Here is a 26602-nt window from a genome sequence, read left to right on the forward strand (position 1 = left end):
AAATTTCTAGGTAGGATATAATATGTATAAAGAAGAAGGTAAATATTTATCTGTGAAGTTATCATGAGTTGCAAGTAGTGTTTATTAAAGAACTGTTCATGAGTGATATTATTAAAGACAGGATTCGGGATGGATGGAAGGTAGCTGTTCAGTTTCATTTATTTGTCTCCTATGTTTATGATTCTTGTTAAAAAGAAACTATTATTTAATGATATGCCCATGTTTTAACTAAAACACTTAAATTAAAATCTCCCTCTATAAACTGAATACAAGTTTATATAAAAAATAAAGTTTAAGAACAATAAGCAAGTCAGAGAAAAACTTGACTCTGGTAGTAAACTTGGTGCTGGCTGCTGTTTTTCTTTAAATTGTAATTCAATATTTTAACAATTTATGCATTTTACCTCCCCCCGCAATAAATAGGATTTCTTTTTTCACTCCATATCTTTTATATTTAATAGATAGTATGGGAGCATGGTAGTTTTACTAGCTTTTAATCCTGATGATTTATTAAAGAATTATACTGTTTCAAACAAATTTATGCAGCACCGAAATTATTTCAAATAAATAAATACTTTAAATAAGTATTTTAATTTTAATTAATGACAAAGTGGTTAAGTTAAATTAATCTGTAAACTGGACTATTCACTTTATAGCAATTGTTTTACTAATATTAAATTATTTTAAAATTTTAAATAAAATACTTTAAAAATAAGAAATTAGAATTAAAGCGTATAACAGAATTGTTTTGTAATCCAGATAAAAAAAATTGCATGTGTAATGATTAAGTCATTAGAATGGCTACAACCTGTAGGAATAAATATTGCTACTTTGTAAGTGATTATTATATTTCATAGTTGGGTATAATCCTAATATTGGTGGGAAATATATAATTTGTATAATAATTTCATTTATTCAACAAAATACTTATTGAGCACTTTATGTGCTATTCCTTCTTCTAGGTGGTGGGGATACAACAGTGAATAAAACAAAGTCCCTGCTCTAATGGAGCTTGCATTGTGGTGGTGAGATGAAAACCACAAATGCATCAACAAATAGGCATGTCAGATAGTGATTAATGCTATGAGAAAAAAAGAAAAGCAAGGCCAGGCAATAGAGAATGATGATGGTGAGTGTGCATATGGAATCAGGAAAGCCACCTCTGATGAGATTACATTAGAATGAGACTTGAGGACACAAGACCGGAGAACTTTTTGGGGGAAGATAATTCTGTCACGTGAACAGCAAGTACAGAGTCTTAGGCTAACTTAGATGATTTTGAGAAGTGACATAATCTAATTTGCATGTTAAAAGATAATCCTGGTTAGGACCTAATGGCTTTGTGGAAACTAGACAGTAGAGAGTAAGGACAGAATAGGATGTGGGGTTAGGAGACTATGGCAATAACACAGTGTAGAGAAGATGGCAGCTTTGACTGGAGTGTTGATAGTGGGAGTGGTGAGAAGTGGTCAGATTCTGTATATATTTTTAAGGTCCAGCCTTCAATTTAAGGTAGATACAAACTTTTTGGTATTCAGCATAAACAGGGCTTTAAAGGCCCTGAGATTGGTTATTGTCAATCTGTGGTTTTAAACTCTATCACATCCAATATAATGCTCTAATTATTATATAAAAAAGAAAATAATTAAAATATATATATATATTTCCATATGTAAATGCTCAAGTTCAAGTATAATATTTGTCAAAGCTTACTCCTATACATAGAATAACATGAAAGCTACAACTGAAGACATGCTGGGGGGTGTTGTATTGGCAACTCAAAAACCGTAAGTGCATAAATGGTATTGCCGTTAGTAATAGTAATTTTCCAAAATGGTGAGAAAATCTTGATAAAGATCCAAACAAAAGAAACATCAGTCTATTCTTTGTTTACAAGATTAAAACATTCTTGAAAAATTCAGTGAATGCTGAAATGGTGCAACAGATATTTTGTGTTTATATTACACACAAACACAGGTAATTATAAGCATGAGTATACCCTACATGAATATCTACTAGGAATGTTCAGAAAATTTGTAGGACATTGGATATTTTATTATTTATTTTGCATGACTATCCTGCATATTGCAGGGTGTGTCTAGCATCTTGCAATGTCAGCATACCTCTTACTGTGAAAACTAAAAGTGCCCACCACCCCCAAATTTGCCCTAGAGTGGGACAGTAAAGCCCCCTTTAAAAATATTTGCATGACTAGAGGGATGAGCTCTGGGGCTTATTATAGAGGTTGAGAAGAAGAGGATCCAGCAAAGAAGACTGAGAAGTAGTGTGAGGAGAAGCAAGCCAGACGGAGGTCCTGGAGGCTAAGTTAAGAACATCTTTCAAGGAGGGAATAATCATTAGAATAAAATGATGGTGACTGGTTATATTAAGGACAGAGCCTTGACCAACTTTAAATCTGTAAATGTTACCAAATTTATTTTATTTACTTTAGAGTATAGTTTTTTCCTTCCTGTAGTAGTGCTTTAATATGCCTATTGTTTGGCTTCCCTGATTGATAAGTAAACGAAGAGTTTGCATTTTGAGTCCTACAGTTTTACATGAGATTGCAGCAATGGTTCTTCAAATTGCCTTTGTGGGAAGATATTTTTAAAAAATATTTATTGATTTTATTTATTTATTTTCCTTATTTTTTTTGTCTGCATCAGGTCTTATTTGCGACACATGGGATCTATGTTGAGGCATGCGGGATCTTTTTGCTAAGGCGCGCGGTCTCTTCATTGCGGCGCTCAGGCTTCTCGCTAGTTGCAACGTGTGGGTTTTCTCTCTATAGTTGTGGCTCGTGGGCTCCAGAGCCCATGGGTTCTTGCTGAGGCTTGCAAGCTCAATAGTTGTGGCGTGTGGGCTTAGTTGCCCTGCACTATGTGGTGATCTTAGTTCCTCGACCAGGGATCAAACCCTCGTTCCCTGCATTGGAAGGGTGATTCTTTACCACTGGGCTACCAGGGAAGTCCAGGGAAGATTTTTTTTTTTATTGTTGGTTACCATTACTTCCAACCTTTTTTAGAAATCCAAACTACTTTCAAAATTGGAAAAACCCAATTTAATTTAATGTATTGTGCTTTCTTATGACCTCAACTATTTTTGAATTTTGAAATAAAATATAATTTGTGCATAATGAACAGAATATTGAATGTACTAACTTCTCTTAATTTATATTAAAATTTTATTTACCTTATTGATTTCCTATTTATATTATCAGACAAATGCAAAATAAGGGCACAAAAGTTTTCTAAGATTTTGTAGAGTGACTCACTTTCTTTTTTAAACTGTTAATTTTATGGCACACTGGTGTTGAAAGATATATATTATAAATGGGTATTTAAATGTAATAGAAAAATATTGCTTTTTAAACTTTAAAATATGGTGTTGATTTAATTTTAGATCAAGAATTGCCACACTAAAACACATTTTTATCACCTTTATACTAATGTGACATTTCAAATGTATTGGAACAAATTAATAAGTACAGTAAAATGATTACTTTGGAAAATTATATACTGGAATAATAACAGGATTTTTCAATCGTGGTGTTTCAAATGAAAAGCAGTAATGTTTGGTTGTTTGATAATTTTTGTCTTTTTAATTATAGGTCTCCGTGGAAGAATTAGAACAGAGTATTAGTGTAAAAATAGCTAAAGAAGCTGTAATGAATATAAATAAACCTGAAAGCCTTTTTAAGCCTACCAGTGGGTTTCTAGAAACCAAAGTATACTTTGCAGCAATACCTCGGAAAGTGGAGAATGCACTCATTAGACCGGTAATGATCCAAGCTTATATCATTCATCATGGATGAATTCCTTCATCTGTAATAGATTTGAAAATCTGTTTTTCTGAGAGTCAAATGAAGTTATTTTGTTGAACACACCAACTGTGAAAACTTGAATTGAACATGGAAAAATAACATTATCAACCCTTGAAATTATATTAAGGAAATAAGAAAATGAATGTAGTGTTTTTGAGCCCATTTAAATTCGCAGCGTTACTCATGGAGAAGTAGATTTTCAAAAATTCTCCAAGTATCAGTTCAACGTTAACATCATAATAGTCCATACTCAGCCATTAAACATATAAATACATGTATTTGAGTCCAAAATTACATGATTTTGTAGAAGCCTGTCAAATAACTTTCTTAGGTCTGTTTTAGGACTAAAATTTGGGAGATAAGGATAGCACATAAGGTGGAACGTTTTAAAAACAAAAATCTTTGGTGGGAATATAACTGCAGCCTGTCATAAATTGAAGTTAGATATAACAGATGATTTTCTGTATGTGGTATTTGACTAACTACCATGGAAAAGGTTTCATGAAGGAGACTAATCAATGACCTTGAAGAGTTTAAAATTTTTCATTTGAAGTCATGGGTCTGCCAATTTTACACTTGCTGATTTAACTTAAATATTGACCATTTTGTATCCATCTTTCAGTTACCTTAGCTTTTAAAAGATTTCTGTGATATGATATAAAACCTGAATTAGTTAACTCATGTCAGAGTGAATATACCTGTCCTTTGAAATTGATAAATCAAGACATTTTAAAAGTAAAATAAATTATTCAAAAAGAATCAACTATTTATGAAATGGCTGCATGTCTTGAATGTGGCTGGTTGCTTTGGTGAGACTGAAGAATGCAAACACTTTTGTTACTGAAGAGGCTTAGTGTCTGATGACAAGACAAACCTAGTTGTAAATGCAGTTAAAGAAAAACAGAAAGCAGCTTAGAACTCAGGGGCACAGCTAGAAGCATATATAGAACTCAAGAGCAGAAGAGTTAGTGCTGGATGATGCAGAAGAGGCAGGTGGGGTTTGAGGTGTTAAAAATCATTAGGATCCCAGTGGAGGTCTCTGATGGCATAAGCTCACTTTTACTGAAAAAGACTGTCCATCTGAAGGACACCTTGAAAAACATTTAGATAAAATTCAAAATATTTTAAATACTTTAAAATGTCATCAAAGAAAGAATTTTGCCTCTAAATGAAAACCTATATCCATAATCAATTAAGCCACTTCACTTATGAGTCTGTCTTTTTTAAGTTTAAAATGCTTTCATTGATCTATATTTTAAATTGTTAGATTAACCCTCGTCTAGATGGATGTATTCGAGGCTGGAATTTGATGAATCAAGGAGCTTCAGGAGTAAAGGAAATCATTCAAGAAAAACAAAATAAGCATTGTCTTGTCACTGTGGAGAAGGGTTCCTACTATCCTGGCTCTGGAGTTGCTCAATTTAGCATAGATTATAGTAAGTGATTTCCCATTTTATCTTTCTTTTCTCATTACTGTTTAAATTTTTTCATTAACAAACAGCAATAATTCCTTCAGTAAACATTGTTGAGTACTTACTATGTGCCAGATATAGTGTTAGGCTTATTCATACTGTTATATATTTTTAATAGAATTTTTCCAAGTATATTGGGAGAAAAAATGTAGTTGAATATGCTTATGTTGTTACTTAAAGGTTATTGGCACATAATCTGATTAATTTTGGGTAAATTAAATTGACCTGTTTTAAGGTTCACCAGTTTCTCAGTTGTATTGAGTCTACTGATTAATGCATCAAAAGTATTAATCTTTATTTCTAGCATTTCCATTTAATCCTTTCCTAAAATGTCCACCTCTTTGTTAAAATTTCCCATCTGTTCATGACTGTTGTCCATCTTTTCCACCCAAGCCTTCAACTTATTAATCATAATTAAATTCCTTGTCTGATAGTTCCAATATCTGTGTCATATCTAAATCTGGTCATATTGATTGCTTTTTCTCTTGACTATGGGTCATTTTTCCATGCTTCCTTCTGCATTTAATAATTTTTGTTTAAAGGTGGATGTCAGATAAAACAGTAGAGACTGAGATAAATAATATTTACATTTGGAGATGAGCACAGCTCTCCTTTTGCTAGACACTTAATGAGGGGACTTGAATCAATCTAGTCAAGAATTGAGCTGCTTCGGTTCTCTTGTTTCCCTGACTACACTTCAAATTCCTTTAATATACCTTGTGCTTAGGATAGTAGCCAGAGGATTTTTCTTAATAACAGATCCACCCTCAGCTTTAGATATTCCTTTCATTTGCCTCAAGAAAGTGTCTCTCCCTGGTCTTGTTTCACTCCCAGAAGTGCTCTTAGTTGTTACTTGACATTTGCTAGCAATTTAGAGGGGTCTGGGGGTCAGAGGAGCATTCTCTAATGTTCTGGTGCAGATTCAGTCTTAGACAGGTGTTAAGACCCCTGTGTCTCAGGGGTGTGGACTTTCCACTGTCCCCCCTCCTGCCCACCAGTAAGGGAGATATCTAATGGTCAGGACTCAAGGTGTATTCCTGCTCCTTCCCCAGGGTAGCTGATCTTTTGTTGGTGTTTTGTTTTTTGCTATTTTCATTCCCTAATCTGTAGGTGCAATGGGACTTTGATGTGACCTAATAGCAACAAGGTTTGCTGCCTTTCCCCTAACGCTTTAAGTCTTGCTTAGAGCAGACAAAGAATGATCTGGGTGAGACTTTGTGCCTTTCCTGCAGGTTGCTGTTCCTCTCCCCTTGGGCTTGTACTAGGAAGGAAACTCTCTCTAATCTCTTTCTCTTCTCCCAGTTTTTCTCTTGAGCACCCAGTAAGATCCTTTGAATTTCCCATGTGTTTGCAGTTTCCCTGGCTTCTATATTCTCACACCAGCCCCAACTTGAACTTCAGCGTTTTGTTAAAATTTTTACCTACATTCTTTTTACCAAATTGTATAGTGTCTGTTGTCTGCCTTGGGTAAGAGAGTACTCTCCTCCTGTTTTTCCCTTGAAGCACCTGTCTTCCTTTAGGTTTCTAGTCAGTTGTTCTGCAACCTCAGCTCGTGGTGATAGTTCAAGAAAAGTTGTGCTTATATAGATAATTGGTCTTTTGTTGTTTTAAGAATGGGAACAGTACTCTCCGCAGTTTTCTATAGTCTAATAGGAACAGGAACTCTTGCCAAACCAACCCCAGGTTTTTACCTTTACAAATAATACTTCTGGGATATCCTTGGACATTTATCCTTGTACCCTCATGTGATTAATTCTGTAGGAGAGAATCTCAGATTCTCTCCATCAAAGGTTATGCAAAGGTATAATTCCTACTGTTCAATCAGATTCTCTTCCAAAGATGATTTATCAATTTATACTTTTACCAACAGAAGAAAGTTTATGCTTGGGATTTGTTTCTAATTTGAGAGTTGAAAAATTAAATCTTGTAGTTCTAATTATTATCCCAGTTTCTACTGAAGTTGAATATCTCACCATATGTTTATTAGGTATTTGTGTATCTTAATTATTTTATTGGCATCTCTGTCTTTTTGTGTTTTAGGAGTTCATTATTTGAGCTACTAACAGTTTGCATTATAAATTTAGTGTTGATTTGATATCTCTGCTTTAAGAAAAAAACATATTTTAAATTTTTTATTTTCAGCCTTAAAAAGTATTACTACAGTTTTAAGAAAGCATCTTACACTAGTGCTTTCTGTTTCCTAACATAAATTAATACAATGTCTTTAACTTTAGCTCTGTTCTGTATATGAAGGTTTTTTTTTTAAAACAAAAAAAGTTTAAATTGAGTTGGTGACTGGACATAGGCAAAAACTAGGCCCACAATTTGTTTGAAGGACAAAAAAAATCTCTGAAAAGAAAATGAAAATAAGAGTTTTATTGCACCTGAAAGAAATTACTTTCATAAGTAATTAGTTATTTCACAGATAATATGAAAGTGACCTACTTTATAATTAATATTTAATGTTACATTATAATATCTGTACATTTGCATGTTCATTTTAGTTTGAGTTTGTTAATATCTTAGAGTAAATTTACTTACTTCAAAATGATTATATGCATTTTTTTTCTCTTGCGTGGGAATTAAAGGATTATAGTGAAAAATGTTATAGTATTAGATGTGGCTAAATGGAAGAACATCTTGTCAAAGGAAAATTATTTTCTCCATTCACATTTACCTTTTTAAAGCCTCCAAGTAGTATTTGGGCTATTATACATTACTTTATGTTGAATGACGAAGACTGCATTCAGATTGTAAACTAATATTTTCAGAAATCAAACTATTTTGAAATCATATTAATTGAACAAATATTTGTTAAGTGACTGCTGAGGAAGACAGTGATGGTAGAGACATGTAGAGCTTGCACTCTAGTTGGGTAGGCAATTGACCTAGTAATTAAGAGAAAGAATGTTAAGTATTATGATAAGAGAATCACACAAGAGTTCCTATTAGAATTTCAAAGTTAACTGTTGACTTCAGAGTATTTCTCTACCATTAAACCATCCCACACCCCTATGTACAGAAATCATACTTTGCTTTCCCACTGCCCTAATCTGACCCCTATATGGAAGAGGAGTGGGGCGGGGGGTGGCAGCTATACCCAAAATTTCCCTCAGAAATAGTACAATAAATTTGTTGAACTTTCTTCTAATGTGTACTTTAAAATACAGCCACTCTGAGATTTGACCATTGGAGAATATATAAGACAGAAGGAAGAGCTATTAAAGAGCAAATGGAGGGCTTCCCTGGTGGCACAGTGGTTAAGAATCCGCCTGCCAACTCAGGGGACACGGGTCCGAGCCCTGGTCTGGGAAGATCCCACATGCAGTGGAACAACTAAGCCCATGTGCCGCAACTACTGAGCCTGCGCTCTAGAGCCCGCGAGCCACAACTACTGAGCCCGTGTGCCACAACTACTGAAGCCCGCACGCCTAGAACCTGTACTCCGCAATGAGAGAAGCCACAGCAATGAGAAGCCCCTGCACTGCAACGAAGAGTAGCCCCCGCTTGCCGCAACTAGAGAAAGCCTGTGCGTAGCAACTAAGACCCAAAGCAGCCAAAAATAAATTTAAAAAATAGATTAAAAAAAAAAAAAAGAGCAAATGGAAAATTCGTAATAATCCTGAACACCACAATCCAGAATTCTGTTGTAGGAAGAAGAACAAAAGTATGAGGCTCCCTCTGTGTTTCTTGCCTGCATTAAAAACTGTTTTGCTTTGTTTTGCCTTGGTTATATAGATCATCGAAAAAGAGGACTAAAATCTTTAGTATCACACAAAGATGGCTTTGAGTATTGATAAGATTATACTTAATTCCTTCTGGTGCACCTTAGGAGGACATTGATCCTGCTTCTGTTTCATTGTTTAAACAGAGAATGTATCCAATCCTGAGGCTTGGCAAGTAAATGTGTCCTTGAATATTCGCCCATCGTCGGGCACCGGTGTTATGTTGGCCTTGGTTTCCAGTAACACAGTGCCCTTTGCCTTGTCCTTGGTGGACTCCGCCACTGAAGAGCTTCAGGTAACTTTCAACCTTTACGATCCTTGGTTTGTAATTTTTTTTTTTAATCTGTAAAATGGATAGAATAGCAGTATTTACCTCAAAGTGCTATTTTGAAAATTAAATAACTTATTTAAGCTATTTGGCACAATCTCTAGCACATCATTAAAGATTCAATAAATATTCATTATTGTTACTTTTTTGCTGGCTTATTTCCAAGGTTTGAGCCGAGAAGTAAAGTGGTGGGAAGGGGGAATGGAAGAGCCTATTGCGTCTATAGCTCAGGTTAGGCAGACTCACACCAAGGTTGCTCGGAGGCCTCTCTGAGTACCCAGAGATCTGCCCTTATTCAGAATCTTTGAAGTGTCATGGGAATTTGTATGTATTAACAGAATAGAAGTGAGTCTGACTGCAATCCACTCTGAAATATTCGGTGCCTAATTATAATGTTTTGTGTTTTCTGGCACTCTTAATCTTTTCTCCCATAAGTAAATTAGGAAAGACTACAGAAAACTAAAACCAGTCTATTTGGCTTCCTGCTGGCAACTCTGCCTTGAAATTAGGAGAAAGCACAGGAAGAACTCTTGGATAAAAGAAAACATGAGAGTTATCAGATCTGTATTGTTCAACTTCTATTAGAGGCTAATAGTTCTGTCCTCGTGTCATCCACAGTGGGTGGATTCCAAGTTACAGCAAGCAGCTTTCGTTTGTGCCGCGGTTGGCTTGGATGCTCTCTGTGGCTTTTAGAAAGAGACATATAATTGAATAATGCCTGTAGTGATAAAAAGGGATGCTATTTGCCACTTAAAGGATGGATGGGGGGAGTTTCTGATTGTTAACTGTAAGCAACCTAAAAAGATCCTGCCGAGCTTTTGTCTCCAGTGACCACAGGAGCTTGCTACATTTGGGTTTCAGCTTTTTTTTTTTGCTTGTTTGTTTTGTTCTTTAAGCAAAATGGAAATCCTGCCTTCAACACTACATTCACACGGTAGAGGAGGTTAACAAGTACCATGTCTTTGATATTTATTTTATCTTTTCTGTGTTTGTCTTCATGGCCACCACCCCCTTTTTTTTTTGGCGTGTCAGATTGCCTTCTTATGATCTGTGAACAACGTTTCATAACATTATTCCACATAATATTGATCATTCTGGAACATTTTCTCAGCTGACTTTTCCTGAATTCAGGATATGGATGTGTATAACACAGTAACAGATTTCCTCAGCTAAGCTGTATTTGGGAAGTATAGGCTTCATTTAGCATTGGTATCTTGGATTCCTAAGTAAACACTTCAGACTATCTTTCTACCATCTGGGAAGCAGCATAACAACCGTCTCCCTCGTTTTGATTTTATTTTTTCTCTCTTTTTATATTTCCTCTACACGCCGGGAAGCTGGATGCATAGATGACTCTCAACAAGTTGAGTAATTTAGTGTATCAGCAGTTTGAAAAGTTCAGAAAATATATATACATAGAGAACCTTCTGGTAAATACTCTGTAACTTACTGCTGGCAATCCTGGTTTTTCTTTCTCAGAGACTTCATAAAATTTGTCCCAAGTCTACAGGATTTCTTGTGTGGCACAAATAAACCTTTCAGTCTTGCTGGCATGTGCTTACTAAAGCACTTCAAATTTTCCAAGTCTTTTCCCCAACGAAGAACGATTCAACTCCTTCCTTTTCCCTATGTAGGTTTTGAAATTAGGAAGGCTCATAACCAGAAATGTATTGCTTAAGACACTAGTTTGGTTCCCATTGTTGGTGAGGCAATGCTGTTAGTTTATTGAATTTTCAGAACCTGCAATACATGTACATCTTAGCTAAACCTGGAGTTTGCAAAACTAATGTGTATTCTAAAATTATGATTACGATAATAGTTTTTTCATTTAAATAAATTTGAAAGCTCTATCATACTTTTCCCCACCTCATTGAAATTCTGTTTTTGAATTTCACAAACTAAAGTCTCTCTTAAGCAGCATTAACGTTAGTACTTGTTTATATTCTTTGCTCTGTTCTTCAGGATATCCTGGTATCTGTTGAAAATATGGTAATAGCTCGGATAGAGGCCCTAAGTCTGTGTTCTAATCAACAATCCCTTCTGGAAATCAGAGTCAACAGAAACAATTTGGAGCTGTTGACTCAACATAGAAAAGACAGCTTCCACTCTGAAGACTTTCAAAGACAATTTGCCATCTTGGACAAAGCAATGAAAGAAACAGTGGCCACTTACTTGGGTGGCCTTCCAGGTATCTTCTTACTTTTTCTTCAGTTTTAAAAAGTATATTTTTAATGAAATTGATAGTATTTTAAATATGTAATTGTAGTAAAACAGCATCTATATATATATATATATATATATACAGCATATGTAGTTGGAGTAAAGGGGCATCAGAAGGGAAGAGAAAATTCCAGTATCCATTATTCTTTTTCTCGGGGCTTGTATGAACATTTTATTGGTACATTTTTATTTAATTTTTTTAATGGTAAACTGAAACTAACCAAGCTTTGCTGCATTTGACTATCCTAGCCAGAAATGATTTCTTATTTCATTTTATCCTCACAGTTATCTTCTGAGTTTAATATTTATTCTTCAATTCAACCATCAGTCATCCAATATTATTAAGAACCTATGCCTCAGGCAGTAGGGACACAGCAATAAACAAATGGATATGATCTCTCCTCTTAAGGCCTTTACAATCTAGCGGCAGAGGTAGATATTAAACAAATGATTAGGAAAATATAAAAACAAATTTTCATAACTTCTATGAAAAAAAAGTAGGGGTTGCTATTAGAGCCTGAAAATGAGGCTTGATCTGGTTACGGGGGCCAGGAACAAGCTCTCTGAAGAAGGCAATAAGATACAAATCTGATATTTGAAGGATTAAATGAAGTTAACCAGGTGATGAGAGTGGAGACTGGAGCTAGTATGCAGGTAAAAGTGTCCATGGCAAAATGGAAAGGGGTTGACATGCTTGAGGAATATATAGAAGATCAGTATGGTGAGAGCACATTGGGCAAGGGGGATGGTACTGCAAGAGGAGGCTGTGAAATGGGTGGGTGGGTGGGAGGTTTGTAGACCTGGTTCAGGGTCGTGCATCTTATTATTAGAGCCTTGAGAATCATTAAAAAGTTTTAGACAGGGAAGTGGTATGTCAATAATGAAGTTTAAAAAAATTCCCCTGCATAATGGATGGAGATGAACAGGTGGGAGACAAAAGTGGATGAGATGAGTTGGGGGCTACTGAAGTAGTTCAGATGGAGAAGCAGTAATAATAACAGTAGTGACAACGATACTGCCATCGTGCATATTTAGTGTGTAATAAACAGTCTGGGCATCGTTCAGAGTGCTTCAATTGTATCAACCCATTTGATATTTAAAGTAGTCCTGTGAGGTAGGTACTATTGTTATCTCCATTTTGCAGGTGAGGAAGCTGGGGAAGCTGCTGGACTAGGGTGATGGCAGTGGAGATAATATACAGTGAATAGATTGGAGATGCATGTGAGAAACAAAGTTAATAGAAATTAATGATTGAAAGAAGCTCTTAGGTATTTGGCATGAGCAGTTGCATGGGTGAAGATTCCATTTACCAAGATGGGGAAAACTGGAGGAAGAATAGTTAATATTGGAAAACATAAAATTGCCATCAACATTTTTCTTTAAATGACAACAAAATTGAGGCAGAAAGTTTTTTAGAAGCGTTTTCAAATACCATTTGCATGTTATTCTCATGGGGAGAATTCTGAGTTTGATGTCTAGACTTCAAGTAACCTTCATTAAGTTACTTTAACTGCTCAGTGTGTTCATTTCCCATATATGGAAATTTTATCTGGGTTTTGGGGGGATATAAGTAAATAGGCTGTAGGAAAATTCCTTGGCGGTCCAGTGGTTAGGATTCGGTGCTTTCGTTGCCATGGCCCGGGTTCAGTCCCTGGTCGGAGAACTGAAATCCTGCCAGCCATGCGGCGTGGCCAAGATATACAAAAAGAAAAAAGTAAATAGGCTGCAAAAGTTATAAATAAATCTATAGATAGATAGATCCATGGATAGATATAGATACATAGTTACATTAACGTGATTAATTATTAGGAAGTACAATTTCAGTTCAAATGAATGAATTCTGCATTGAAATCCACCTACTACCTTATTCACAAATTTGTTGAATGCAATTTTAGGAAATCAAACAAACAATGAAAGAGTTCAAAAGAAGTGAAAATATCAGAATTTCAGTGGTTCCAGGACTTTGGCAACAGCACTGAGAACTGACTTTAGGCAAGATGTGTTTAGAAAAAGAGTGAGGAAAAATTGAGGAGAACTGGAAATTGAGACCTTGAGAGTGTGAACTATGGGATGGGTAAATTATTAATTGATATGCAAAATAGGCATGTTAAATTGCATGTTATGAATTAAAAATCAGGGGAAATAGATGATTCTGAGGATATTTATAATAGTGGTATAACCTATGATAGTCAGCCAGACTTGAAAGGTTTTCTTAAAAAATGCTGTGAGCCCATAGAAAAGTGTGGACTTATTCAATACATTGGCAAGTTAGAAGTGGGACATTTGAAGTATATATATTTTTTTGCATAAGGCACTGAGGAGGAAGAATAAGGGCTGAAGAATATCCATTGGGATTAAAATGTATGGAGATGAGATGCCAAAAAAAGAGGAAGCAAGTAGAGAGATGGATGTTTTGAAGATGAACCATAGTTCTTAGGAATCCAAGGGTGTCGCCTAAGTATTAAGTTTGATAAGGAGAGTGAAAGTGTAGAAAGGCCTAGAGGCCCTATTGACTGAAGTATTATTAAAACTTATTTTTCAGAACACCAAACATAACATAAAAGTGAATTCCCTATCACAACCTGCTATTGTATGCTCAGCAAGACACTATTGCTTTGGAAAATATAGAATTCCAGCAAAAATAAAAGAGATATATTTATTGTGGCATTTAATAAAGATTTCCAAGTAACTATAATTTTGAGTTGAAAAATGACTTAATAATGCTTAAAATATTGCTCAGATTTAAAGAGGAAATAATAAAGTAGAACATCACAAGGAAGAATACACTATTTTCTACTCTTTTTAAAGTATGTTTCTTTACCTAAGTTTTGGCTGGAACTGTTTACGAAATCAGAGGAACTCATGCTATGCTGAATTCAGTGCCAAGCACAATACCTTATATACACAGGAGTCACTTAATATGAATTTATTGAACAGAATTACATTATTAACTTTTCCTTTAGGATTAGATTTTGGTTGGAAATGGGCAGTCTGAATAATTCCTCTAACTATAAGCAAGTAAGATGCTAATCCTGGGCTAATATTTTAATATTCTGTTTTTTCAGATGTTCCATTCAGTGCCACACCAGTGAATGCCTTTTATAACGGCTGTATGGAAGTGAACATTAATGGTGTACAGTTGGATCTGGATGAAGCCATTTCTAAACATAATGATATTAGAGCTCACTCGTGTCCATCAGTTTGGAAAAAGACAAAGAATACTTAAGGCGTCTTTTCTCTGCTGATAATATCTTTTTCCAGTGTGTAATTATACTTATGTTTCAATAATAGCCGAAGGGTTTTACCTGTGATGTGCAGACCTTGATTATTTCGTGGTACTTTAACCTGGAATTTTAGAAAGGTCCTTTTTCAAGAAAACAAGATTCTCTTGTGATACAAATCGCATTAAAAATTTTTTTCTGTTCTGTCTAGAAATTAAATAATGAAACCTATAAAAATTTTTAATTTGAATTTTTTGCTACAAATGACATTTCTTCATTTTTATGTTTGTAAAATTTAATTTTATCATCATGAACTAGTGTTTAAATATCTTTTTTGTGTGTGTGTGGGAAGGCAAGGAAGTTAAACCTTTGCTGGAATCCAAACAAAAGTACACGTGACTAAATACCACTGTTACCACTCCCTCCCAAGTCGCTCCTCAATAAAGGACCTTCTGCCTGGTGTAGCTTGAACCAATAGAAGGAGGCTGAGTTGGGTTCAGAAGCAAAGGAAAGCTTTAGTCTCTCATCAGAGAATGGAGAGGCGGGAGCTCACGCTCTAGAGCACATGCAGCACACGCTCTCCCGACAGGCCGTGGGCGGGGCTGCTTTACAAGGACCTCAGCAGGAGGGGGTGGAGTTCTCCCAGGGCCCGCACAGCTGTGCGCTCACGCTGCAGATCGCTGTGCCAGGCGCAGAATCTCAGCGCACGGCCCGCCGCCGCCATCTTGAACTGAGGGTCCTGCCTGGCGCTTCTGCACACGGCGCGTAAACTAAGGTGTTGGCACGGTTGTTTCTTAGGAGAAACTCTGGTCTGAAGAGCCAGGTGTGAGGCCTCAGCATGCGGCCCCCTGTGAACAAGTGAAACTAGACTTAAGCACAAAGGAAAAGAAAAAGGTTAGACTTTATTTTATTACCCAGATTCTATTTTTATTTCCCAGAAATTGTTAATGGGCTTTGCTGGTGACACTGTTGATCAGAGCAGATACTTTTTTGTTTTCGTTTTTTCCTAATGAAGGCAGAAGAGACATTGGCCTATTAAGTATGAATCAAGTGGAAGCCCTTAAAGCTTTATTCTGAAACAATCCCTCAGGGGAACCAGCTATGACTTCATCTTTCTTTCACCTGGTTTCACATTTGAACCAGTAGCTTTACTGAATTAGAAAATAAGTGGGACAAATTTTCATGAGAGCAACACATGAATCTTGCTGTTTAGTAATTGGATTTTATGAGGATGAGATTCCAGATTGTGTTCGAATGCGTGTAGAAACCTGGGATGGGTACTTTCCTTAAATTTGGTTGTGTGGGTCACACAAGCTATAGATTAGAAAAGGCAGAACCTAAGGATGAAAAGAATGAATGAGAGAATGAGTAATGTGGACGTTCATAGTTTTCCCTGAATCAAACTTCAGTTGCCAGAGTTAGTTCCTAGAATGTGACTGTTGAAGAACAAAAGGAACTATGAAAACTAGAACAGATTTTAATGAGAGGATAACCACAGAGGGACACAGTTAATATTGTGTCTTTGTAATATCATGTCTTTTTTTTTTTTTTTAATAAGTGAGTTGTTTTTTTTTTAAAAAAACATCTTTATTGAAGTATAATTGCCTTACAATGGTGTGTTAGCTTCTGCTTTATAACAAAGTGAATCAGTTATACATATACAATATGTTCCCATTTCTCTTCCCTCTTGCATCTCCCTCCCTCCCACCCTCCCCATCCCACCCCTCTAGGTGGTCACAAAGCACCAAGCTGATCTCCCTGTGCTATGCGGCTGCTTCCCACTAGCTATCTATTTTACATTTGGTAGTGTATATATGTCCATGACACTCTCATACCCTGTCACATCTCACCCCACCCCCTCCCCATATCCTCAAGTCCATTCTCTGGTAGGTCTGTGTCTTTATTCCCGTCTTGCCACTAGGTTCTTCATGGCCTTTTTTTTTTTTTTTTTTTCCTTAGATTCCGTATATATGTGTTAGCATACTGTATTTGTTTTTCTCTTTCTGACTTACTTCACTCTGTATGACAGACTCTAACTCCATCCACCTCATTACAAATACCTCCATTTCATTTCTTTTTATGGCTGAGTAATATTCCATTGTATATATGTGCCACATCTTCTTTATCCATTCATCTGTCGATGGACATTTAGGTTGCTTCCATGTCCTGGCTATTGTAAATAGAGCTGCAATGAACATTTTGGTACATGACTCTTTTTGACCTATGGTTTTCTCAGGGTATATGCCCAGTAGTGGGATTGCTGGGTCGTATGGTAGTTCTATTTGTAGTTTTTTAAGGAACCTCCATACTGTTCTCCATAGTGGCTGTATCAATTTACATTCCCACCAACAGTGCAAGAGTGTTCCCTTTCCTCCACACCCTCTTAATATCATGTCTTTAAAGTAAGGAGGTAAGATTGCTAGGTACTTGCTGGTAATGCATTTCAGGTGGCAGTTTTATCCCTCTCAAACCTACCATTCACATTAGGTATGTAGCAGATGTTTCACTGACAGTTTTAGAAAATAAACCTTTTTCCACTATAGGTATTTTACATCATGTAAAACATAATTAATTGCTGATATTTTAAAAATTTATATGAATAATATCTTTTCTATCACGTCTTTGAACAGAACATAAAATTACAAAAATATACATGCAACTCTTCATGCAGCACAGTAGTTTTTTAGGAAAGACAGATAAAGTTCAAATATTTGATTAATAGTTATGGTTGAGTTGTAGACTGATGCTCAGAAAGGGAAGAAAAGCAAAAGTAACATGTATTGAGTGTTTGACACGTGCCAGAAATTGTGCTAGATAACCTTATTGGATGTAGCTTCTCTCCTGATTACCATCATGGACTGTGGTTGATGAATTTCAGCAAGCAACTATTGATAATTACAGTGGTGTAAAAAAGCAAGGAAGTAGTAAAACTGAAAGTAAATGAAAATTTTAAAAAAGGAAGAAAGGGAAAAATGAATTTTCTATGGGGAGGAGTTCTCTGATTCTCATTTAATTATGCCCAGATACAAGGATAGCTATGGAGATCAATTTCACATTTCCCATGAAAAACAGAAACTTTCCAACATGCAGTGATCTTTATAGAGGCTCCAGAGACACATTTATAAACTATATCTATCTTTGAGATGCACTTACATATGACTTAGAAAGAGAAGGGGTCTAGATCTTTGATCTTGATCTTTGCCAAGATATACAGATTCCTACTTTTAAAGAGTAGTAGAGAACAGTGGTTTCATGAAGGCCAAACAGGATATTTGGTGCTATTTGAGCTTTGAGTCATGAAAAAAATCTAAGTGACAGGGTCATTGCAGACTTCCCCTAGACCTTACCATTTGCAGAGATGGGTTACATATTAGCGAAAATAATGGTTCATTTGTGAGAACAGAGTTATTCACCTCATCCTCCTGTTGGAAATCGTACTTGCAGTCTCAGTCACCATATGTGAGTCTTACAGAGTATTCCAATTTTCTTTTCATTCTGGAACTGGTATTATTGCTGGAGAGAAGACTTTTTTTGTATGTTTAATAATTGCCTTTATTTCTTTTGGAAATCCCTTAGGCCTTTAATCTCTATGGTCAGTATAGAAGAAGACTGTGATAGTTAAAGTAATTTCACTTCAGATGTCTTGATATTGCTATTAATAACATGAGCTTGGAAGAAGACAGGGACTCTGGAACCTCTAGGGACAAGTGTGATAAATTTCTAATTCGTCCAGCAACAAATATTCATCGAGCACCTACTCTGTGTGTGTGGAGTCAAAGGTAGTAAAATGTCTGATGAGCTAAGTTCAACTGAATAGGAAGTGATAATACTCAATTAGGCCCATGGTAGACCTCAAACTCCTGTTCCTTGGAGTTACAAAGCTGGTCCTTTTTAGGTCATCCTCAGAAATTGAAGCAATAAAACTTAATCATTGCTCCTATATAGGAGTAGTTTGTTTTTTTACAAATGAGACTGAATTGACAGTAATCTTGCACATGAGTTACTTGCTATACCAGGCTTCAGGCTTTAACAGAGAACTTATATTTGAAAATTGGATCTTCTCCTGTAGAAGAGGCATTGGTCAGAGGTTCATCCAGTGATGTGCTTGGGTCCAGTCCCAGCCCATGGCTATCTTGTGTTCATGTTTACAGAGTGTGAAGGTGAGGGGCAGTTACATGGGAGGCACCCTATGAGGCTTTCTGGTACATATTAATATAAACAATGCAAGGCCAGATTACCAAAGCAGATTGAGCCAAGATATGTGAAGCTAAGAGGGTCAGAAATAGAGGGGAACTGAGCTTAGAGAGGTTTGAAACAAGTAGCAGAGCACTGAGGCTGTGAGGTGTTTCCTGAGCCACAGTCAACCACTTCTGCAGTGGTCTGGACCTGCCATGGTTTAGTAATTGCCTTGTGGATAAAAATAGCATCCAGTGGACTTACAGACTCATTTTTTGCTAACCTACTTCCCACAAGAAGCCCTCTCCAAAAATAACCCTAATTCTATGAGATAAATAATATGATAAAATTTGCAGTGAGACATTCTCTTTCTTGTTCAAGTTTCAAATGATGGAATCTGAAATCTCGTTCTGTAACTAGTCTCCAGATGGAAAAGCCACTTGCTTAACTCTGATGTTTTTCTAAATTGGTTTGAAGAGAAGGAAGATTGGGACAATATCTAGCTGACATAAGAAGGATCTAACATTATTATCTGGAGTTCACAAATAATAAATATAAAATAATAATAAATTATTTATATAAATAATAAATGTAAATGTAATAAATATAAAAATGTAATTAAACAAAGCATATTGTACACGGGGACTGAGGCTGGAGCCTTCAGAGATGAGTATCTTCATGAGCCAACTTGGCATGTACAAGGTAGCCACAGAAACTAAGAGCTAGGTATAGAAAATAGCACAGTCTTAGACTTCTTTGTATATGTAGCAAGTTGTCAGGGTAAGATTCAAACCCAGGATGTCTGGCTCAAGAGTCCACGGCCAAATTCAAAACTTTATAGTGCACCTATATTCTTACTAGTTATCCCATCATTTAGTAAATGTTATATTGTTGATGTGAACAAATTCTGTCTCCAGCTCTACATATAACCTGCCATCTCATTGAGTATTAGCTGACAATATTATCAACTTAATGGTTTTGAGACAAATGTGTATTATTTAACTCAATTAAGCAAATGATGATAATGATTCTGAAAACTTACATGCAGTGGGCCCTCTGTATCTGTAGGTTCTGCATAGGCAGATTCAATCAGCCACGGATGGAAAATATTCAGGAAAAAATAATTCCAGAAAGCTCCAAAAAGCAAAACTTGAATTTGCCACACCTTGGCAACTATTTACATAGTATTTACATTGTATTAGGTACTACAAATACTCTAGAGGTTATTTAAAGTATACAGGAAGGTATGCATAGGTTATATGCAAATATGCAACCATTTTATATAAGAGACTTGAGCATCCTTGGATTTTGGTATCCTTGGGGAGCTTCTGGAGCCAGTCTTCCCTGGATACCAAAGAACTACTGTAATTAGAACTCTGGGCTAGATACTGTCCTAGGAAAACAATGGTGAAAGTGCCCTACTCCTGTTGTCAATATATTCACAGTCTAGGGGATAGCAGACAAATGGAGAAGTAATTCAGATATGGACGCAAGTTTGGCAAGAGCTGCAACAGACATAAGCATTTGCAGGGGGTTATGGGGAGGAAGAAATGGATTTCAAATGGAAACCTAGTAAGGTGCTATTTTGAATTAGGCCCAATAAGATAGATATGAATTTCCATTAGTTTCTCTGCTTCCAAGTCCTGTTCTCCACAATGTTTTCAGATGATCTGTCACACAGAGATCTTATTTCACTATAATCCTCAAAACCTCTTTTGTTTCCCTATCAGTCATTGCTTGAAGTACATATATTTAATCCTAGCGTTCAAGGGCTTTCATCTTAAACCAGTGGATCTCAACCCAAATGCTTATTAGATTCGCTGGCCCCATCCCAGACAACTAAATCAGATGATTCCCCTGGGTAACCAGAGTAACAAGCCACAGATCCAGGCTCTGGGTACCTCTCTAACCTCATGCACCCTTCTCCCCATTCTTTTGTCTCCTGTGTGCATGTGAATGTGTACACAGACACACACACATGCGTGCAAGCACGTGCACACAGACATAAAGCAAAAAAATGAGTTTGAAATAGGGACAGGAGAAAAGGATAGAGAGGAATAAGGATATGTATGTGTATGTGAACAAAGCCAGTAGGAGAGAAAAAGACAATGAAGAAAAGAGAAAATGAGAGAAGATAAGGGTACGAAAACAGAGTCAGTGAAACATTTGATAAGATACAAAATAAAGAATAAAGGAGGGGAAAAAGAGGAAGCAAAGAATACAAAAAGATACTGGGTGAAGAAGGTAAGGTAGAGATAGAGGAAAAAAAACACAGAAAGAAATACCTGCTTTTCTGTAGACACTTAAATAAAAGTAGGCAGTGACAAGTTGAGATCTACAGAGATTAAAGAGAGACAGAGATAATGAAGTAGCAATAGAAATATAAAAGAAAAAGGTGAAAGAAGAAAAGGTGAGGGAAGAACAAAAGGGAGTGAGAAAGAGAAACAGAGAAGAAAAGACCAGGTAAATACAGAAAGAGAAAAAAATTAGGTTGAGCCAAGGAAGATGAGCCAAGCATACAGAAAGGAGAGACAGAAAGAAAGAACAAATTACAAAGGGAAAGAAAGAGGGAAAGAGTGCCAGAAGAAAAAACAAGAAAGAGAGGCAGACATAGAGATAAATAAAAAGATGAGTATGTCTAAGAAAACAAAGCAGGAAATGAGGAAAATGATAAAAATTAAAAGGGAAAACAGTTAAAGAAATGAGAAAGGAAAGTTATAGAAAAGAGAGACATAGAGACAAAGTCAGAAAGAATAAGAGATAGAAAAATACAGAATGAGGCAGGAAGAAGAAGAGGCTGCTCAGCTAGTTTATCCAAGGTGAGGATGGCAACCGTAACTTGGTGTGGAGATGTTACGTGCCCTGGAGATGGAGCTCATGGCCAAGTAGCTGCTAGAGAGTGTACACCCCAAAGTGTCCCTGAAATCTGTCATCAGTAATCCTCTATAGAAGTAGATAGGGATGATGATCTTCTAACATTCTGCCAGGAATGGGGCTGTCAGTCAACTCTGTTCCCTGTAGCAGGTTCTCTTGAACGTGGTCTAAAAAGCACACTTCCATGTCTGCCACAGTCAGCTCTGACTGTTAGAAAGCTCTTTATATTAAACAAAAATCAGACTCTCCATACTTAACACTAAATGCTCCACTGTTACTGACATAAACAAGTTAGGACCCCATTGGTTGCAAATAACAGACTCAATTGGAACTAGCTTAAGCAAAAAGAGAATTTTTTGAAAGGCATTTGGTTAACTTATGGAATTCAAGGAATATAAAGACTATTCCTGGAGCTTGGATTGCTGTAGTGAACTAAGGAAATTTCCTCAGTGTTGTTTCTCATCACTGTTTCTCTCTGAGCAACTACATTTTGCTCTAACATTACCTACTGGTGTCTTCAATTCTTTAGTTACATTATGGAACATGGCTCCCAACTGCTTCTGAATTTACATGTTCCAGTCACATACAGCTCAGACATGGCAGAGTAATAATCATTATTACCTTTCAGTTTCAGAATTCCAAGGGAAAGATCTGATTGGCTCAGCCTGGGTTATGTGCTCAATACCAAACCAATCAACAATGGTGTGAAGGCAAAGTGGGCTTACATTAAACTAGTGGTTCTCAAATTTGGCTGCATAGTGAAATCACCTGTGGGCCTTTAAACACACTGACCACTCACTTCCTCTCCTCCACCCCTACCCCCAGCCTCTAGACTCCAGCCTTCAGCCTCCATGCTCCAGCCCAGGATTCTCTTTTAACTGGTTTTGTGTGCAGTCTGGGCAATAGAGAGTTTTAAGACCCTATGGGTGATTCTAAGATGCATCACAGAAATCTGCATCTCCCATGAAGCAAGGTGGGTGGGATGAGGATGAGAGTCCAGGCAACCTCAAAGAAGAGGTCCTGGCAACCCCTTGTAGATGCCCACTATGAAATAAAATTTCCTGCTGTTTTTCAGGAGTGTTCTTATTTAAGTCATTCAGTAAAAGCTATATTTCTACAACCCATTTTTAAAGTGTCTTATTTTGCCATGTTTTTGATAAAAAGATTTTATTAAAAACATACCAAAAATTCCCCCTTCTACCATAGGAAAAGTAACTTATTCTAGTATGTAATATACCTTTTATACCTTATGAAAAATAATGGTTGTATAAAAAAACTCACTTTAAGTATACTTTTCATACAGAAAGTAAAAGTCTGAAAATGTGTATGGTTCTAAAACCAAATTTTTGGCATAAAACATAATCTGGCAGATAACTCTTTTTTCTAAATCATCTTCCATTGTTAAGAAAATACTGCTTTGGCAGTGGATCTGCTGAGGCAAACTCTTCTACGAGTTTCATGCTGTGCTTGTTATGGCTCTTAAAAATGTTCTAAAAACAACCCTTTTTGGATTGAAATATCAAAATTTCTCTTGAATTTATCTTTATACAAGTTTAGAGAGTCTTGGTAAAACTTACATAGTTCTTTTGCAAATTATCACACTTTCTGATTTTATTGTTTTATGTGGTTGTATCAGAAGTTTGGAATATAAACAAGTGCTGTCTGTAATATCGCATAGGTATGTGTACATGGATTTCTAGATGAACTGGACTATGTTGCTGTCAAAATTGTGACTTTTAAAAACTTACTGGGAGCTCAACAATCAGGTTTTAAGGATTTTGGCATGTAGATATGAACGAATATCTCAAATCTGCCATTGACGAAGCTGCAATCGGAAACAAAATTACTTTAGATAATCTCCATTAAACATGAATGCTCTAAAATTGAGGAAAAATAAACAAACCTCTGTACTTCCTACAGATGTTTTTATTGTAAATACAATATATGGTGACATAGTGTTGGAGGAGGTAATCAAGAGGACGTGACCCCCATTTGATCCGAGAGCTGGACCTGGGCAATTGGAGGCTCCTCATTCCCTCCCCTGTGCTTAGAATATACACTCTCCACTGTTTCCACAGTGGGAGCCATTTTCAAGAATGCAGCCTTGAGAGATCAATGTATTGTTGAGACCATCTGGCTGGTATACATGACTGAACCCAGTTGAGGCCTCTTCAGACACTCTTAAGATTTTGGCAGGTGGGTGCAGAAATCACTTGTCTTGCAGCTGCCTGAAACTATAAGTAAGTAAACTATAAATAAGTAAGTTCCCTGGCTTGTTAAACCTCCCACCTCTGCTTATTAGACCTCCCACCTACCAATCTGGAGTGGCTTGCCAATTTCTTTGGTGTCGCCCTGCCCTCCACGTACGAGGCCAGTTTCAGATTTCACCTGACAACTCCCTCCAGTTATTGCTAGTTAGAAACCTCCTTATTGAGGTTTCTGACTAGCAATTGGCAAGCTAGGCAGGAGACCCAAGAAATGAGTGCTGGGAGAGAGGCATTGTTGGGGGGAATTCTGGATTGGCCATTGACCTCCATGTGGGGTAGTGGGGGTGTTCTGTATGTTAGATGCTTGTGGACTGCTATGTGAGTACACGGGTGCCCTTGAAGACACCAGCTGGTCTAGTGCACTTGTTTGAGGAACTGTGTAGAGTGCACTGCAGCAGAGAAAAGAAATACATGGCTGTCCAGTGAGCTGTCCTCTGCTGTGGGTAGGTCGCTGAATCCCGATGCCCAACTAGAGGCTGAAGCTCAGGTTAGAAAGTTGGAAGAAGAGCTAAGGTTAAAGAAGGATGTGCAGGTGTCCGCTGCTCTGCTAGTTTAGGGGCTGGAAGACAAGGTGAGAGAGCAGGATAAGAAGTTGGAAACCTTAATGTGTGTTTTGCAAAGCTAGGAGGGTGCAAACTGCCATGGATTAAGGTCCCAGCCCTTGTGACAAAGCCTGATTAGGACCCTAAGGAGTGGAATCTGGGGAAATACAAATTCCAAGAATGGGTACGGGCTAGGGGAAAGACCAGAGACAGAGGGAGCTCGGAAAGCCAAAAGGCTATCCTAATCGGCTGTAAAGGGTCTGGTAAAAGTAACCCAGAAGCAAATGTGGTTTGACTTCATTGCTGTCAGGACCACAGCTAAACAGATAGATTGGTAACCCAACACTGTGTTGGTCAGCCTGTGGAAAGTTCAGACCTGCCCCACCTGCCTCTACCATCCCTGATGCTCTGCCTGCTCCAGCCTCAGGGATACAGTCCTATTAGAGGTGGGTGCCTCCCATAGCCTGAGTATAGGATGCCCGCCAGCACTGCCTCCAGGTGAGGGCCACTGGAGCTGAATGTACTCTAATACACAGTCTCCCTCAGAAGTTTTCTAGACCCCTCTGTGCCATTGATGGTTACCAAGGGCAAATGGTTAGTCAGGAAGATCCCTTTACTAAAGAAAATTGGGCATTCTCCCCCATGAGAATGCCCAAAACCAGAGAAAGTATTGGACATTGGTATCCTACAAGGTCTAACCCTGCAAACCTCTATTTGTGGGTTAGAGCAATCAAACCAGTGCTGAAGGAAAATGCCAACTGGGAACATAAGGAATAGAAGAAACTATCCAGGAACTGCACCGACTGGGTGTTGTACACCCTGCCCCTAGTGCTTTCAGCAGCCCGGTGTGGATGGTAAAAAGCCAGATGGCAGTGTTGGCAGGTTTGGTTCCTGCTAAGGGCTATGAGGAGAGAATCTGTTCTAGGCTTCTTTCCCTGGCTTGTAGATGACCATCTCCTCCCTGTATCTTCACATCTTCTCCCTTCTTACATGTCTGTCTCCAAATTTCCCCTCCTTCCAAGGACAACAGTCATATTGGATTAAGCCCCACTCTAACAACCCCATTTAACTTGATTACTTCTGTAAAGATCCTGTCTCCAAATAAGGACACATTATGAGATAACATGGGTTAGGACTTCAACATATGAATTTTGGGAGAGTACAATTCAATTCATAACAGAAGGTTTTCCATAGCCGGGCATTAGGTAAAAGTTTTGATTTAGAAAGAAAAAGCATACGGTAAATCAACAGCCATTCAGGCAGTAGAGTCATGTTTTTAGGTTTTAGGCAGTCACCATACCCCCAAGTTTTTACTTAAAATGTCTTTTGGCTTGAGAATATCTGATCTCAGTAATTATTCTATAAAAATATAAAATTAATGTTAGAGTAGAAGTATGTGTATGAGATGGGTAGAGAGAAATGGTGGTGGTGGAGTGTTGAATATGCCCTGCTTAACTAGCTTTTTAAAATAATTTTTGGCTGCGTTGGGTCTTTGTTGCTGTGCACAGGCTTCTCTAGTTGCAGTGAGCGGGGGCTACTCTTCATTGAGGTGCGTGGGCTTCTCATTGCAGTGGCTTCTCTTGTTTGGAGCACGGGCTCTAGGTGCGCAGGCTTCAGTAGTTGTGGCTCGCAGGCTCTAGAGTGCAGGCTCAGTAGTTGCGGAGCATGGGCTTAGTTGCTCTGCGGCATGTGGGATCTTCCCGGACCAGGGCTCGAACCGCTGTCCCCTGCATTGGCAGGCAGATTCTTAACCACTGCGCCACCAGAGAAGTCCCTTAACTAGCTTTTATAATAGGTCTATTATTATAAAAATCCTCATGTGTAGCAGCTCTTCATATTCCTATCTTGCTTTATCCACACCTCTTCCTATCCCTATACATACTATCAATAATAATTAAAACTATCTATAGGACATAAGATGCCTTTCCTAATGAAAGGAAGACATTTCCTATTG

At 37.2% G+C, this 26602-nt stretch overlaps 1 protein-coding gene across 1 annotated transcript in view; it reads left to right on the plus strand.

Annotated features, from left to right (window-relative positions):
* Nucleotides 1-15039, plus strand: part of PROS1 (protein S) — a 60947-nt gene extending 45908 nt beyond the window's left edge. Inside the window, exons 11-15 of the mRNA XM_068545604.1 lie at nt 3611-3778; nt 5091-5259; nt 9167-9315; nt 11311-11536; nt 14634-15039. Coding sequence (XP_068401705.1) covers nt 3611-3778; nt 5091-5259; nt 9167-9315; nt 11311-11536; nt 14634-14794 — 873 coding nt within the window. The 3' untranslated portion in view covers nt 14795-15039. The remainder of the gene's footprint in view (nt 1-3610; nt 3779-5090; nt 5260-9166; nt 9316-11310; nt 11537-14633) is intronic.
* Nucleotides 15040-26602: the final 11563 nt, after the last annotated feature.

The sequence above is a fragment of the Eschrichtius robustus genome, chromosome 6, assembly GCF_028021215.1.
Source record: "Eschrichtius robustus isolate mEscRob2 chromosome 6, mEscRob2.pri, whole genome shotgun sequence".
In the NCBI taxonomy this organism is placed as follows: Eukaryota; Metazoa; Chordata; class Mammalia; order Artiodactyla; family Eschrichtiidae; genus Eschrichtius; species Eschrichtius robustus.